Below are 14,253 nucleotides of genomic sequence, written 5' to 3' on the forward strand. Positions count from 1 at the left end.
CGCGCACCACGGAGTTGGGGGCGCACCAGCGCACGAGTGCCGTCGTGTCGGTGGTCTCCGCCACCGCCTGCAGCTTGGGAGGGTCTGGCAGGGTGTCTTCTCCGCTGAGACCGGGGCACCGGCACCGCCAGCGCCGCTGAAGCTCTGCGCACGGTGTCTGGAGGTGCCTGCAGGGGTGGTAATCGCAGGGTACATCCCAGGCTGGCGCCCCTACCTCCTCTTTTCCGCTCTCCTCCTCCTCCTCCTCCCTGTAGTCGTCCTGCAGCAGGACAGGAATCCCGCGCTCAGAAGGAGGCGGGTGGGGAGCCTGCAGAGTGGCTCGTGTCTCCCAGGCGGGCTGGGTCAGGCTCACTGAGTCCTGGGAGGCAGGGGAGAGACCAGGGTGTCTGCTGGCCCATGGGATGGAGGCCGCTGAGATACTAGACTCCAGGATAAGCCCGGTAGCATATTCTTGGTGCTCTGTCCAGGCTGTGCTCACAGACTTAGGTGGGTCGCCAGAGTTGCTTGAACCTGTTGGAGAGACAGTAGTGGAGGGAGTGGCCCCATCCTTGGCAAGGCTGTGCCGCAGCCCGGCTGCTCGTGTAGGGGAATCCACAGGGAGGGAGGGAAATTTGGTGACGCTCTGTTGGCCTCCCGCAGGTGTGGTGGAGGTTGTTGTGCTCCGCAAGGTGGAGGAACCCTTAGCAGATGGTGTGTGGGTGGACATGACTGAGGAGGGTGGGTTGGAATCAAGGAGGGTGGTGTTTTGATCCCAATGGCACACACTTGGTAGCTGGGACAGCAAAAGAGGGGCTGAGAAGGTGCCACTGGATCCTGCAGCTGGTTTGCACACAATGTCTGCCGCCCTAGAGGAGAGGTCAGTCAGTTAGAGGGGCTGCTTCTGTGCTGGGCTTTGAGTCCTTGGAGCAGATAATCCCTCTCCCAAGCCTTGTGTAACACATCTGCCACATGGTACACAGTCAACATGGGTCACCTCAGTGACCTTCAAGGAGGCTCCCCTTGTAAGTCCCATTGGACAGAGAAGGAAAAGGGAATTCAGAAAGAGGAACTAACTGCCCAAGATAGCATGGCTAGCAAATGCAGAGCCTAAACCCAGGGTGAGCATAGTGAAGGGCAGTCCAGATGCTCTAAGTGCGGTCTGTCGTTCTATTTTCACCTCTCTGCTTCCTGGTGGTGAGTACTAGTAACAACACTCATACTAGCTAAAATTTTTTGAGTACTTTGCTACATGCTAGGGACTATTGCTAACACTTTTATGTAGAAACTAATTTAATCTCCACTACCTCATGAGATACCCATTTTACAGATGAGGAGGTAGAGGCACAAAGAGATTAAGTAACAGCCAAAATCAATAGTAGTAAGTGGTGTGAAGAGCTTGAACTCTCAACATTTTCACTCACTGCAAAGAGCCTGGTGCTATAGGCAAGATGAAGGGGTGAGGGGTGGCAGACTGAGCCCCACTTGATATTCAGGCTTCTGTCCCATGAGAGCTCTATAAGCCCACTGGCACTGGACTGAATGCCACAGAAAGCCAGGCTCTGTTTTGGGGACTCAGTGGAACACATTTTTGTGTCTTTTTTTTTTGGCCACACAAGGGATGGAACCGGGGTCCCCTGCATTGGAAGCAGCAGAGTCTTAATGACCAGACAGCCAGGGAAGTCCCAAGAGCAGAATTTTGGAAGACAATAGATCCTACCTCCTCCACCCAGTGGCTGCATGAATCTAAGCAAGTACCTTCCTCTTTTTGCCCCAGTTTGCTCATTTGTAAAATGAGCAATGATAACTCCACTTTAGGAGAAAGAGTTAGCTGTTTACTTAGCCCATTTTCTTTTCCTAGTGGGCACACAGCTACACTACATTTCCCAGCCTCCAATGCAGTAGGCATGACCTGCTAAGTTAATCTGACCAATGAGATGTGGGTGAAAGTGATGGCCTGGCCCTTTAAAGCCTCCTGAGTGGGCTCCTCTAGCTCTTTGCTCCTCAGGCTTGCTGGGATGGAGGCAGAGCCTTCATCTCCTGGGTCCCTGACTGTGACTACATGGGGAACAGTTCCACCCAGCACTGCCAACCTGCCCAGCATTGTTACCTGAGCAGGATACAAACTGAGAACTTCAGCCCCAGAGATTTGATCCTCACCCCTCAGTCATCTGCTTTTTAAACGTGCTACCTGCTTAGGACAATCCTCTTTGCATCCATGAGGAGCCAGGACAACTCACAACTGCAAGTGAGAGGGTTGCCGAAGAGGTTGATGGACAGGACCTGGGAGGAATGCAAGTTCCAAGGATGGAAGGAACTCAAGTTGCAGCTGAAACACACAAAAATTAATTAACTCAGGCTTGTACAATTAGGTCAACACTAAACCCAGACAGCCATAGTAGTGTCATGGGAAAACCATTCTGTTAGGGGCTAGTTTGCTTTGAGAAAACTATTAATGACCTTGGATTTTTTTTTAATCTGTGGAGATACCAACCTAACCTAGTCAGTATCACCTCTCATAACAAATGGAGACATTCTCCCTGCTGGCTATATAAAAAATCACCTGCTGGTGATTATAAAAGTACTTAGAAATGTAGATCTCTACATAAAAGTATGATATTGTTATTATAGACCAGTGAAGAAAGGGCAGAAATTTAAAAAAAATTTTTTAATCGAAGGATAATTGCTTTACAGTATTTTGTTGTTTTCTGTCAAATATCAACATGAGTCAGCCATAGGTGTACACATGTTCTTAATGAGAACACTCTGTATACTACTGCAGGTGGACTGTAGCTGATGGCATTCCACACCAGTCCTTTGGAAGATGCCTCAGTGAAGTGTGTCAGTTAGCTCTTACTAGCTTAACTTATGGAGAAAGCAATGGCACCCCACTCCAGTACTCTTGCCTGGAAAATCCCATGGATGGAGGAGCCTGGTAGGCTGCAGTGCATGGGGTCGCTAAGACTGAGCGACTTCACTTTCACTTTTCACTTTCATGCATTGGAGAAGGAAACGGCAACCCACTCCAGTGTTCTTGCCTGGACAATCCCAGGGATGGGGGAGCCTGGTGGGCTGCCGTCTATGGGGTTGCACAGAGTCGGACACGACTGAAGCGACTTAGCAGCAGCAGCTTAACTTAAAACAATAAATGTTTATTCTTTTCCGTGTTTCTGTGGGTTGACTCAGTGGTTCGTATGGTCTGGGCCGGCTCACCTGGGCCGGAAAGATCTAGGATTGCCTCACCTATATGGAGTCTCCACTGGTTTGCCAGGGCCTCTCTGCCTGTGTCTTTCATCACCCAGGAGGCTTCTGCACATGGTCGTGTGCCAGTCTCTACCAGCAAGAGAGGGTGAGCCCCAATTTGCTTAACTACTTTCAAGTCTTTGCTTACATCACATTTGCTAATGTCCCTCTGGCCTAAACATGTCGCATGGCTATGCCCAGCTTTAAGAGGTGGAGAATAGACTCTACTTCTTAGTGGGAAGAGCTGCAAAGTCACATTTGCAAAGGGCTGTGTATACAAGGATGACAGGAGGAATTACTGGGGCCATATTTGCCAACAATGTACCACACCTAGCAATGGCAGGCTCCCTCCTGGTTTTCTGCTCTTTCTGCCCAAAGTATTTGGCCTCAACTGTCTCAACTCCTAGAGTCTCCCAGCCTCTTGTACACATTCTAGTTACAATCTGACAATCGTGAGCAACAGGAACTGCACTGTATCCACAGGCCTCTTCCAACTGAAGACTGGCTTTTCTTCATCTACCTGGGAACTTTCTACTATTGCTCTGGGGGAGATGCAGATGTTCTGGGCAATGAAGGACTCACCACCCAGATCTTCTCTAACACTCCTGGCTGGTGGGCACCTGATAGTTGTCCCCTGTGGAGCACTGAACATATGTGAGTGCCATTATATTGAAACTTAAGTGGAACCCACATATATGTGTATGCATGCTGCTGCTGCTAAGTCGCCTCAGTCGTGTCCGACTCTGTGTGATCCCATAAACGGCAGCCCACCAGGCTCCGCCATCCCTGGGATTCTCCAGGCAAGAACACTGGAGTGGGTTGCCATTTCCTTCTCCAATGCATGTAAGTGAAAAGTGAAAGTGAAGTTGCTCAGTCATGTCCGACTCAGTGACCCATGGACTGCAGCCTCCAGGCTCCTCCATCCATGGGATTTTCCAGGCAAGAGTACTGGAGTGGGTTGCCATTGCCTTCTCCTGTATATGCATGAGTGCATGCTAAGTCACTTCAGTCATGTCTGACTCTTTGCAAACCTATAGACTCCCCACCAGTCTCCTCTATCCATTGGATTCTCTAGGCAAGAACACTGGAGTGGGTTGCCAGGCCCTTCTCCAGGGTATCTTCTGGACTCAGGTATTAAACTCGCATCTTTTACATCTCTTGCATTGACAGGTGGGTTCTTTATTTCTAGTGCCACCTGGGAAGCCCCATATATGTGTGGTAATGAATGTATGTATGTGTATATATACACACACATACACACACACACACACACACATGCAAATACTTGCTTTTAGCAGGTTTCACAGAGCTAGAGTGGAAATCTTAGAAAGGAGTTTACTTAGCACTTAATTTTGCAAAGGAATTTTTTTTTTTTTTGCCTGAAGTGGGAGAAGAAAAGGATTGCTGTATTTTGGGGTAAGTGGCTCAGAGGTTAAAGCATCTGCCTGCAATGTGGGAGACCTGGGTTTGATCCCTGGGTTGGGAAGATCCCCTGGAGAAGGAAATGGCAACCCACTCCAGTATTCTTGCCTGGAGAATCCCACGGACGGGGGAGCCTGGTGGGCTACAGTCCACAGGGTCACAAAGAATTGGATACAACTGAGTGACTGAACATACACAACATTGCTTAGTATTCAGATAATAACATTATCTCATTGATATCATTATGTCAATCATGAGGTAGGTAATATTTCACTCACTTATTATTTATTTATTGTTTTTGGCCAAACGAGCAGCTTATGGGGTTTTAGTTTCCTGACCAGGGACTCAACCTGGGCCCCTGGGAGTGAAACTGCCGAGTAACTACTGGAATTTCCAATATTTCATTCATTTTTATATATAAGGAAAAGGAGCCTTTTCCTTCTCTGGTGGCCCTTTCTGCCACACATTGCAACTTGCACATGATAAAGACAAGTTGCATTCCCATCACATGCCAAGGATGGGAGAGCCTGCTTCATGTCCTGAGGCGTGTCCGTGTCTGGGTATTCTCTGCATCTGAACTGAAAGAGCCTTAACGTGGAAGAAGTTTCTACTTATCTTCCAAATAATCCCTGTTTTCTTTTTTTGCTGAAATATTGCCAAAGGCCTCTCCCTCCCGCATGTAGCATTGTCAGAGAGGATGGTGGAGGACACTGGGCATGCCAAGTTGGCAGAGAAGCCAGGAGGGTGCTACCCCCTCTCCAGAGAGTGCTGGCTGTGCCAAGGAACCCACATGTTGCCAGCATCTATCACAGATAATGTCCCAGGGGAGACATTGGGTGAGGTAAGGAGAGTCAAGAGCAAGGAGGGCTTAAGAAAAAGGGAAGAGGGTTCCACAGGGGAGATGACATCTAATGAGCTTCAGAGGCTTGAGAGCTCCCAGAGAGGAAGTGGCTCCTTCCCCAGCTGGAGCACGGGGTTGGGGTGGGGTTGATGGTGCAATAGAGTCCTGGGATGAGCCAGCCAAAGAGGTAAACCTTCTCCTCCAACCATGGAAGAGTTTTCATTTGTCTTAAAACTCAATCAGATTATAATTTAGACAGATCTCCTGGCTGAATATGGTGACTGGATTACAGGGGTTCTCAACCAGAGGTCCTTGGAGACAGGGTATATGAACTTGGATAGAGGTCTCTTTCACAAATCTCTAACTGAAATTCACCATTTGTTTCAGTGACGAATGAAGGCAACAAACCACAGGTGAATCACCAACAAAACAGATATTTTGAAATCACTTTTCAGTAGTTTTCTGTCATTTATGATCATCAAAGGGCTCTCCTGATAGCTCAGTTAGTAAAGAATCTGCCTGCAATGCAGGAGATCCTGGTTCAATCCCTGGGTTGGGAAGATTCCCTGGAGAAGGGAAAGGCTGCCTACTCCAGTATTCTGGCTTGGAGAATTCCATGGACTGTATAGTTCATGGGGTCACAAACAGTAGGACACAATTAAGCGACTTTCACTTTAATCACAATGCATGAACTCCTTATTGCCAAATACAGACTTAAATTGAAGAAAATAGGGAAAAACACTAGACCATTCAGTTATGACCTAAATCAAATCCCGTACAATTATACAGTGGAAGTGACAGATTCAAGGGATTAGATTTGATAGAGTGCCTGAAGAACTATGGACAGAGGTTCATGACATTGTACAGGAGGCAGTGATCAAGACTACTCCCAAGAAAAAGAAATACAAAAAGGCAAAAAGGTTGTCTGAGGAGGCCTTACAAATAGCTGAGAAGAGAAGCTAAAGGTAAAGGAGAAAAGGAAAGATATACTCATTTGAATGCAGAGTTTCAAAGAATAGCAAAGAAATATAAGAAAGCCTTCCTTAGTGATCAATGTGAAGAAATAGAGGAAACCAATAGAATGGGAAAGACTAGAGATCTTTTCAAGAAAATTAGAGATACCAAGGGAATATTTCATGCAAAGATGGGCTCAATAAAGGACAGAAATGGTATGGACCTAACAGAAGCAGAAGATATTAAGAAGAGGTGGCAACAACACACAGAAGAACTGTACAAAAAAGAGCTTCATGACCCAGATAACCACAATGGTGTGATTACTCACCTAGAGCCAGACCTCCTGGAATGTAAAGTCAAGTGGGCCTTAGGAAGCATCACTACAAACAAAGCTAGTGGAGGCTATGGAACTCCAGTTGAGCTATTTCAAATCCTAAAAGATGATGCTGGTGAAGTGTAGCACTCAATATGTCAGCAAATTTGGAAAACTCAGCAGTGGCCATAGCACTGGAAAAGGTCAGTTTTTATTCCAATCCCAAAGAAAGGCAAAGCCAAATAATGTTCAAACTACCTCACAATTGCCCTCATCTCACACACTAGCAAAGTAATGCTGAAAATTCTCCAAGCCAGGCTTCAACAGTACATGAACCATGAACTTCCAGATATTCAAAGCTAGATTCAGAAAAGGAAGAGGAACCAGAGATCAAATTGCCAGCATCCATTGGATCATAGAAAAAGCAAGAGAGTTCCAGAAAAACATCTACTTCTGCTATATTGACTACACCAAAGTTATTGCATGGATCACAACAAACTGTGGAAAATTCTTTAAGAGATGAGAATACCAGGTTACCTGACCTACTTCTTGAGAAATCTGTATGCTGGTCAAGAAGCAACAGTTAGAACTGAACATTGGAACAACAGACTTGTTCCAAATCGGGAGAGGAATACATCAAGGCTGTATACTGTCACCCTGCTTATTTAACTTACATGTAGATTACATCATGCAAAATGCTGGGCTGGATGAAGCTCAAGCTGGAATCAAGATTGCCAGGAGAAATATCAGTAACCTCAGATATGCAGATGACACCACCCTTATGGCAGAAAGTGAAGAAATGAAGAGCCTCTTGATGAAAGTGAAAGAGGACAGTGAAAAAGTTGGCTTAAAACTCAACATTCATAAAACTAAGATCATGGCATCTGGTCCCATCATGTCATGGCAAATAGATGGGGAAACAATGGAAAAAGTGACAGACTTTATTTTGGGGGCTCCAAAATTACTGCAGATGGTGACTGCAGCCATGAAATGAAAAGAAGATTGCTCCTTGGAAGAAAAGCTATGACCAACCTAGACAGCATATTAAAAAGCAGAGACATTACTTTGCCAACAAAGGTCCATCTAGTCAAAGCTATGGTTTTCCCAGTAGTCATGTATGGATGTGAGAGTTGGACTATAAAGAAAGCTGAGTGCCGAAGATTTGATGATTTTGAACTTTGGTGTTGGAGGAGACTCTTGAGAGTCCCTTGGACTGCAAGGAGATCCAACCAGTCCATCCTAAAGGAAATCAGTCCTGAATATTCATTGGAAGGACTGATGCTGAGGCTGAAACTCCAATACTTTGACCACCTGATGCAAAGACCTGACTCACTGGAATAAACCTTGATGCTGGGAAAGACTGAAGGTGGGAGGAGAAGGGGACGACAGAGGATGAGATGGTTGGATAGCATCACTGACTCGATGGACATGAGTTTGAGTAAGCCTCAGGAGTTGGTGATGGACAGGGAAGCCTGGCGTGCTACAGTCCATGGGGTCACAAAGAGTCGGTCATGACTGAGTAACTGAACTGAACTTAATGACCATCAAAATTGTTGAAGTTATTGGACCTCCTGCTGGATTTTTTAAATTTAAGGAGTGGCTGCAGGACTGGAAAAGGTCAGTTTTCATTCCAATCCCAAAGAAGGGCAATGCTAAAGAATGTGCAAATTACCTCACAATTGCACTCATGTTGCATGCTAGTGAGGTTTAGCTCAAAATTCTTCAAGCTAGGCTTCAACAGTACGTGAACCCAGAACTTCAAGATATACAAGCAGTATTAGAAAAGGCAGAGGAATCAGACAGCAAATTGCCAACATCCATTGGATCATAGAAAAACCAAGTGAATTCCAGGAAAACATGTACTTCTTCATTGACTACGCTAAAGCCTGTGACTGTAGATCACAACAAACTGGAAAATTCTTAAAGATATGGAAATGCCAGACCACCTTACCTGTCTCCTAAGAAATTTGTATGCAGATGAAGAAGCAATAGTTAGAATCGACTGGAACAATGAACTGGTTCAAATTGGGAAAGGAGTACATCAAGGCTGTATATTGTCACTTTGCTTATTTAATTTATATGCAGAGTACATCATGAGAAATGCCAGCCTAAATGAAGCTCAAGCCAGCATCAAGATTGCCAGGAGAAATATCAATAACCTCAGATATGCAGATGACACCACCCTTATGGCAGAAAGTGTAGAGGAACTGAAGAGTCTCTTGATAAAGGTGAAAGAGGAGAGTGAAAAACTGACTTAAAACTCAACATTCAAAAAATGAATATCATAGCATCTGGTCCTATCACTTCAAATAGATGGCAAATAGATGGGGAAAGTGTGGAAACAGAGAGAGACTATATTTTACTGGGCTCCAAAATCACTGCAGATGGTGACTCCAGCCATGAAATTAAAAGATGCTTGCTCCTTGGAAGAAAAGCTATGACCAACCTAGACAGCATATTAAAAAGCAGAGACATCACTTTGCCAACAAAGGTCAGCATAGTCACAGCTATGGTTTTTTCAGTAGTCATGTATGGATGTGAGAGTTGGACCATAAAGAAGGTTGAGCACCCAAGAATTGATGTTTTCGAACTGTGGTGCTGTAGAAGACTCTTGAGAGGCCCTTGGACAGCAAGAAGATAAAACCAGTCAATCCTAAAGGAAGGAAATCAACCCTAAATTGCTGAAACTTAAGCTCCAATCCTTTGGCCACCTGATGCAAAGAGTCAATTCATTGGAAAAGACCCTGATGCTTGGAAAGATTGAAGGCAGGAGAAAGGGGCCACAGAGGATGAGATGGTTGGATAGCATCTCTGACTCAATGGACATAAGTTTGAGCAAACTCTGGGAGATAGTAAAGGACAGGGAAACCATGGGGTCTATAAGAGTCGGACATGACTGAGCGACTGAACAACAACAACAAAATAAAGAAGCACACCACACATACATACTCCTGAAACACACACTTAGAAATATTTTGATAACTATAATTGGTTTCTTTGGAATCCTACATTTGTTGCTCACTCACTCGTGTCCAGCTGTTTTGGACCCCATGGACTGCAGCACACCAGGCTTTCCTGTCCTTCACCATCTCCCAGAGCTTGCTCAAACTCATGTCCATGGAGTCAGTGAAAGTGTTAGTCAGTCAATCAAGTCCAACTCTTTGCGACCCCATGGACTATTGCCCATCAGGCTCCTCTGTCTATGGGATTATCCAGGCAACAATACTGGAGTGGGTTGTCATTTCCTTCTCCAGGGGATCTTCCCAATCCAGGGATCAAACTCGAGTCTCGTGCACTGTAGGCAGATTGTTTACCGCCTGAGCCAGGGAACCTCTCTGAGTCAGTGATGCCATTCAACCATCTCATCCTCTGTCGTCCCCTTCTCCTCCTGTCCTCAATCTTTCCCACCAGTAGGGTCTTTTCTAATGAGTTGGCTCTTTGCATCAGGTGGCCAAAGCATTGAAGCATCAGCTTCAGCATCAGCCCTTTAGATGGTTATTCAGGATTGATTTCCTCTAGGATTGACTGGTTTGATCTCCTTGCTATCCAAGGGACTCTCAAGAGTCTTCTCCAACACTACAGTTGAAAAGCATCAATTCTTTGGCATGCAGCCTTCTTTATAGTCCAACTCTCACATCCATACTTGACTACTGGAAAAACCGTAACTTTGACTATACGGACCTTTGTTGGCAAAGTAAATGCCTCTGGTTTTTAATACACTGTCTAGGCTTGTCACAGGTTTTCTTCCAAGGAACATCTTTTAATTTCATGACTGCAGTCACCATCTGCAGTGATTTTTGAGCCTCAAAAAGTAAAATCTCTCACTGTTTCCACATTTTCCCCATCTATTTGCCATGAGTGATGGAACTGGATATTATGTATATAAGAACCTTCTTCTGAGAAAGTCCCACAGGCTTCACAGACTGCCACAGAAGTCCACGGCACAAAAGTGTTTAAGATTCCCTGCACTAACCTGTGCACTCCTGAAGGTCATGGGTTAGAAGGCTTTTGGTTAGCTGGGTAGGGAATGATGAGAACTTGACCTCAAACTGCCCTGCAGGGCGGGTGGGAAGGGCTGGCACAGAACCATTGGGAATGGAGACCAGGCTGGACCTGGTGACCAGGGCTCCATTCTGGCTCTATTGAGAATGAACATCGCCAACACTCCACATTTTGCCAAATCCTATGGCATTGGAAAAGTGAGTGGAAACAGTGCTAGAGGAAGCATGTAGGGTGAGTAATGACATGCAGAAAAGTTTGAAGATGAGGAAATAGTCAAGGGCCTTAAGAAGGCCTATCCAGAAAATCTGGAGAAGCACCAGAGCAGCATCCTAAGGATGAGAAGAGGGAGTGTCATGAGGGAGGAAGGACTCAAGAAGGGGCTTAGAGGATAGAGAAGTGTCCACTGGACATAGCATCTGAAATGCCACTGGTTCCATTCAATCATGAAGGTGAAGTCAGTGGTCAGACTGCAGCAAACTGAGAAGTATAGGGATAAGAGGAAGCAGCCCCTACGTCTGATCCAGGGATGCCTGCTTTTCTTGGACTCTAGGTTGCCTCTCTCCACCTGGGGAGTTTAGACTCACCTTTGAAGATATGGAACAATTATGTTCTTCTTCCAGGCTGCTGAAGCTGATCACTGACCCTACTTGCCTTATGACATGGTACGTGGCATGTGCCTCTGTTACTGATCCCAATATATCATGACAGTTGACAGATGTTTCTCCCTACAGAACTGTGTGCTCCCTGAAAGCAGAGGCCATGCTTTCACCATCACCATCTTGTGGCCATCAACACCATCACGGTTACTGGTGTCTTCACTACTATCCTCATCAGCATCATCACTGTCATCTCCTCATGCTTTCTCAACTACCTCTGTGCTGAGGATGCTCATTTAGGAATCTCCAGCCCAGAGTTTCCATGAGCTCCAGGCTTATGTATCTAAATATGTCCTAGATCCTGAAAGACCTGGGAAGCATCCAGTGGAGATGCCCAGTAGTGATTACACAAACCTCCTGTTCTGTGCCAGGCACTGTTCTAGACACATATCAAAGCATTTCCTCTCACAGCAATGCAGTAGGCGAGGATTGGATATTATTCCCATTTTACAGATGAGGAAACTGAGCCTCAAGAGCATAGGTTAACTTGCCCTAACTCACATAGCTAGGAAGTGGTAAGTGGAGTCAGGATTGAGTCCAAGCAGTTCGGTTTCACATCTGACAAACAATGCTTCATCAGTCTGGAACTCAAAAGAGGAGTCTAAGCCAGACATGACATCCCTCTCATCCATGTCATCACCACCATCATCATCATCACCATGACCATCCTGTCACCATTCATTACCACCACCACCACCATGAGACACCATTATCACCATCACTGTCAACATAATCTCACCACCATCACAACCACCATGATCTTCACTAATGTTAGAGAGCACACACATGTGCCAGGCACTGAGCTAAGTGCTCTGTGTGTTCTATCTCCTTTCCCCTCATGAAAAGCCCCAAAGTGCGTACTCTGGAGCTAGTCAAGAAAAAAGAGAAGTGGCAACATTAAGAGTGATGGCAGCACAATGGTGCTTGCCTCCCAGGGCCTAGCTGTGGGCTCCCAGAAAAGCAGGTGGCCAGGGATCATCTTCAGAGGTATGCTGCCCTTCCTGCTAAAAGTCAGGATAGTAGTTGCTCTTGGGAAGGAGGGTGGATATGGTGAGACTTGGGATAACCCCTGGCCCAGAGGGAACCACCCCTGGGTCCCAGTGCAAGTAGGAGCTGCTCAAGCCCTGGAAGGGGCTGCTGATTTGCATAAACACATGGAGAAGCAGGTGGATGGAGAAATAAAGACCCTGATGCCCTCTTCCCACTGGAAATTTCTCATCCTGGACTTGAAGGAAACTTGACACGTGTGAGAGTTTGAAGTTTTAACATTACTGTGGACAGCGCTGAGTTGGTTGGGTTTTAGGCTGGATGGACTCTCTGGGATGTGCTCACCATATCATCCAAAGCATAAGGAGGAACAAGACCCCAACGAGGAAAGAGCAATGGGAGGGAAAGGAAGGTCTAGTTTATTCTATAAAATAGTTATGACTATTAAATTTAGTATAATGGGCAAAATTCAGTCATGTGTTTTAGAAACACTTACTTCTGGAAATGAAGGACTCGTAGGTGAGGCGTGTCTTGAAAGATATATGTATGGACAGAACTAAGTGCTGGCGAATGTTGACAATCCAAATGCTGCAGGTCAGGGGTCATCTTGAAAATGTCCCCCTCTAGGCTCCTCAGCCTTGGCATCTTCCTCAGGTAGAGCGACGTGAGCCGTGGCAGGTTTCTGATCCATCCCGACCAAACTGAAATACAGATGGGACACTGCCCACTATCCTGGAAGGCATGAACCCATGAGGCTGGCACAGCATTAAGGAAACAATGAGAGTGACAAGGTGAGTGGTGAAGGTCATTGCTGAGCATGGGGACAGCAGGCAGCTTCAGGAATCTCAGACGCACAGCTGAGGTCCCAAAGGACGAAGACTGGCTAACGGCCACACAACAAGGAAGGAACAAGGCTGGGCTTGACTCTAGGACGCTGCCTCCAAGTACGCTGTTGTCCCACCCTCTTGTTAAACCCCACACAGAAGCCCCAGCCTTCAATGTGATGGCTACCAGGAGCAGGGGAAATCTTTGAGGAATGTAAGGAAGGAGGCTCAGAGGAGGAGGGGGCAGGAGGAGGCCGGAAATCTCATTTCATCGCTCTCCTAGTAAATGGAGAACGTGCCCCTTCTCTGGTGGTGGAGCAGGTGATTATCACATGTGAAGTGTTTTTAAATAAAACCAACCTTGTAAATCAGAGTCAGAATACCCAAGTACAGGAGAATAGGTATTCCCACCTCTCTTCTGTGTCTTGTTTGAAGGATTTAACATTCACAGAAAGAATTTTAGCCAACTAAGTATTAATAGAAATCAATGAAAGCATCCTCTGAACATCAAGTGCTTCATGTTAAAATGTTTGATACCAGGTTTGTCCATTCATCAGCCCCAAAGCACTGCGTCCACTCCCCATTCTCCATTCTGCTGGGGAGCAGAACAGAGGTTAAACCTGTGGGCTCTGGACCGAGAACGCTACAGTTCAGACGTGGAGGCACCGCTAAGGAGCTGGGAGGCTGCAGGCCAGCCATTCTCCTTTCTGTGCCCTGGTTTCCTCACAAGCAGAGCGGAGGTAATACTCCCCAACTCTTGGGACTCAAGGAGTGCAGACCAGTGAGGCGCTTCAAACAGGGTGCCCTAGGCTCAGGGAATCTCTGGGGTCTCTTTGAGCCTTCCTGCAAGAAGACGCCCCGGACAGCGCCCCTCGAGGAAGTTCACAGCCCTCCCTCCCGGGATCGCCCACCCCGCAGGCTTAGACACTCCGCGCCGGCACTCACCGCGGGGGAGGAATGTGCCACTGAGATCCAGCACCTGGAGGGCGGCCAGGGGCGCGCCGCCCACCCCCGCGAAGGTAGCGTCGGCGATGG

At 46.6% G+C, this 14,253-nt stretch overlaps 1 protein-coding gene across 1 annotated transcript in view; it reads right to left on the reverse strand.

The window, feature by feature from the left end:
- The window catches only part of LRRN4 (leucine rich repeat neuronal 4), an 18,755-nt gene that overhangs the window by 3,854 nt on the left and 648 nt on the right, over positions 1-14,253 (reverse strand). The window contains exons 2-5 of the mRNA XM_010836621.1: positions 14,164-14,251; positions 12,891-13,095; positions 2,168-2,305; positions 12-845 (exon numbers count right to left, since the gene is read on the reverse strand). Of these exons, the coding sequence (XP_010834923.1) occupies positions 12-845; positions 2,168-2,305; positions 12,891-13,095; positions 14,164-14,251 (1,265 nt within the window). The remainder of the gene's footprint in view (positions 1-11; positions 846-2,167; positions 2,306-12,890; positions 13,096-14,163; positions 14,252-14,253) is intronic.

This window comes from Bison bison, unplaced genomic scaffold (assembly GCF_000754665.1).
Source record: "Bison bison bison isolate TAMUID 2011002044 unplaced genomic scaffold, Bison_UMD1.0 scf7180017864063, whole genome shotgun sequence".
Lineage (NCBI taxonomy): Eukaryota > Metazoa > Chordata > Mammalia > Artiodactyla > Bovidae > Bison > Bison bison.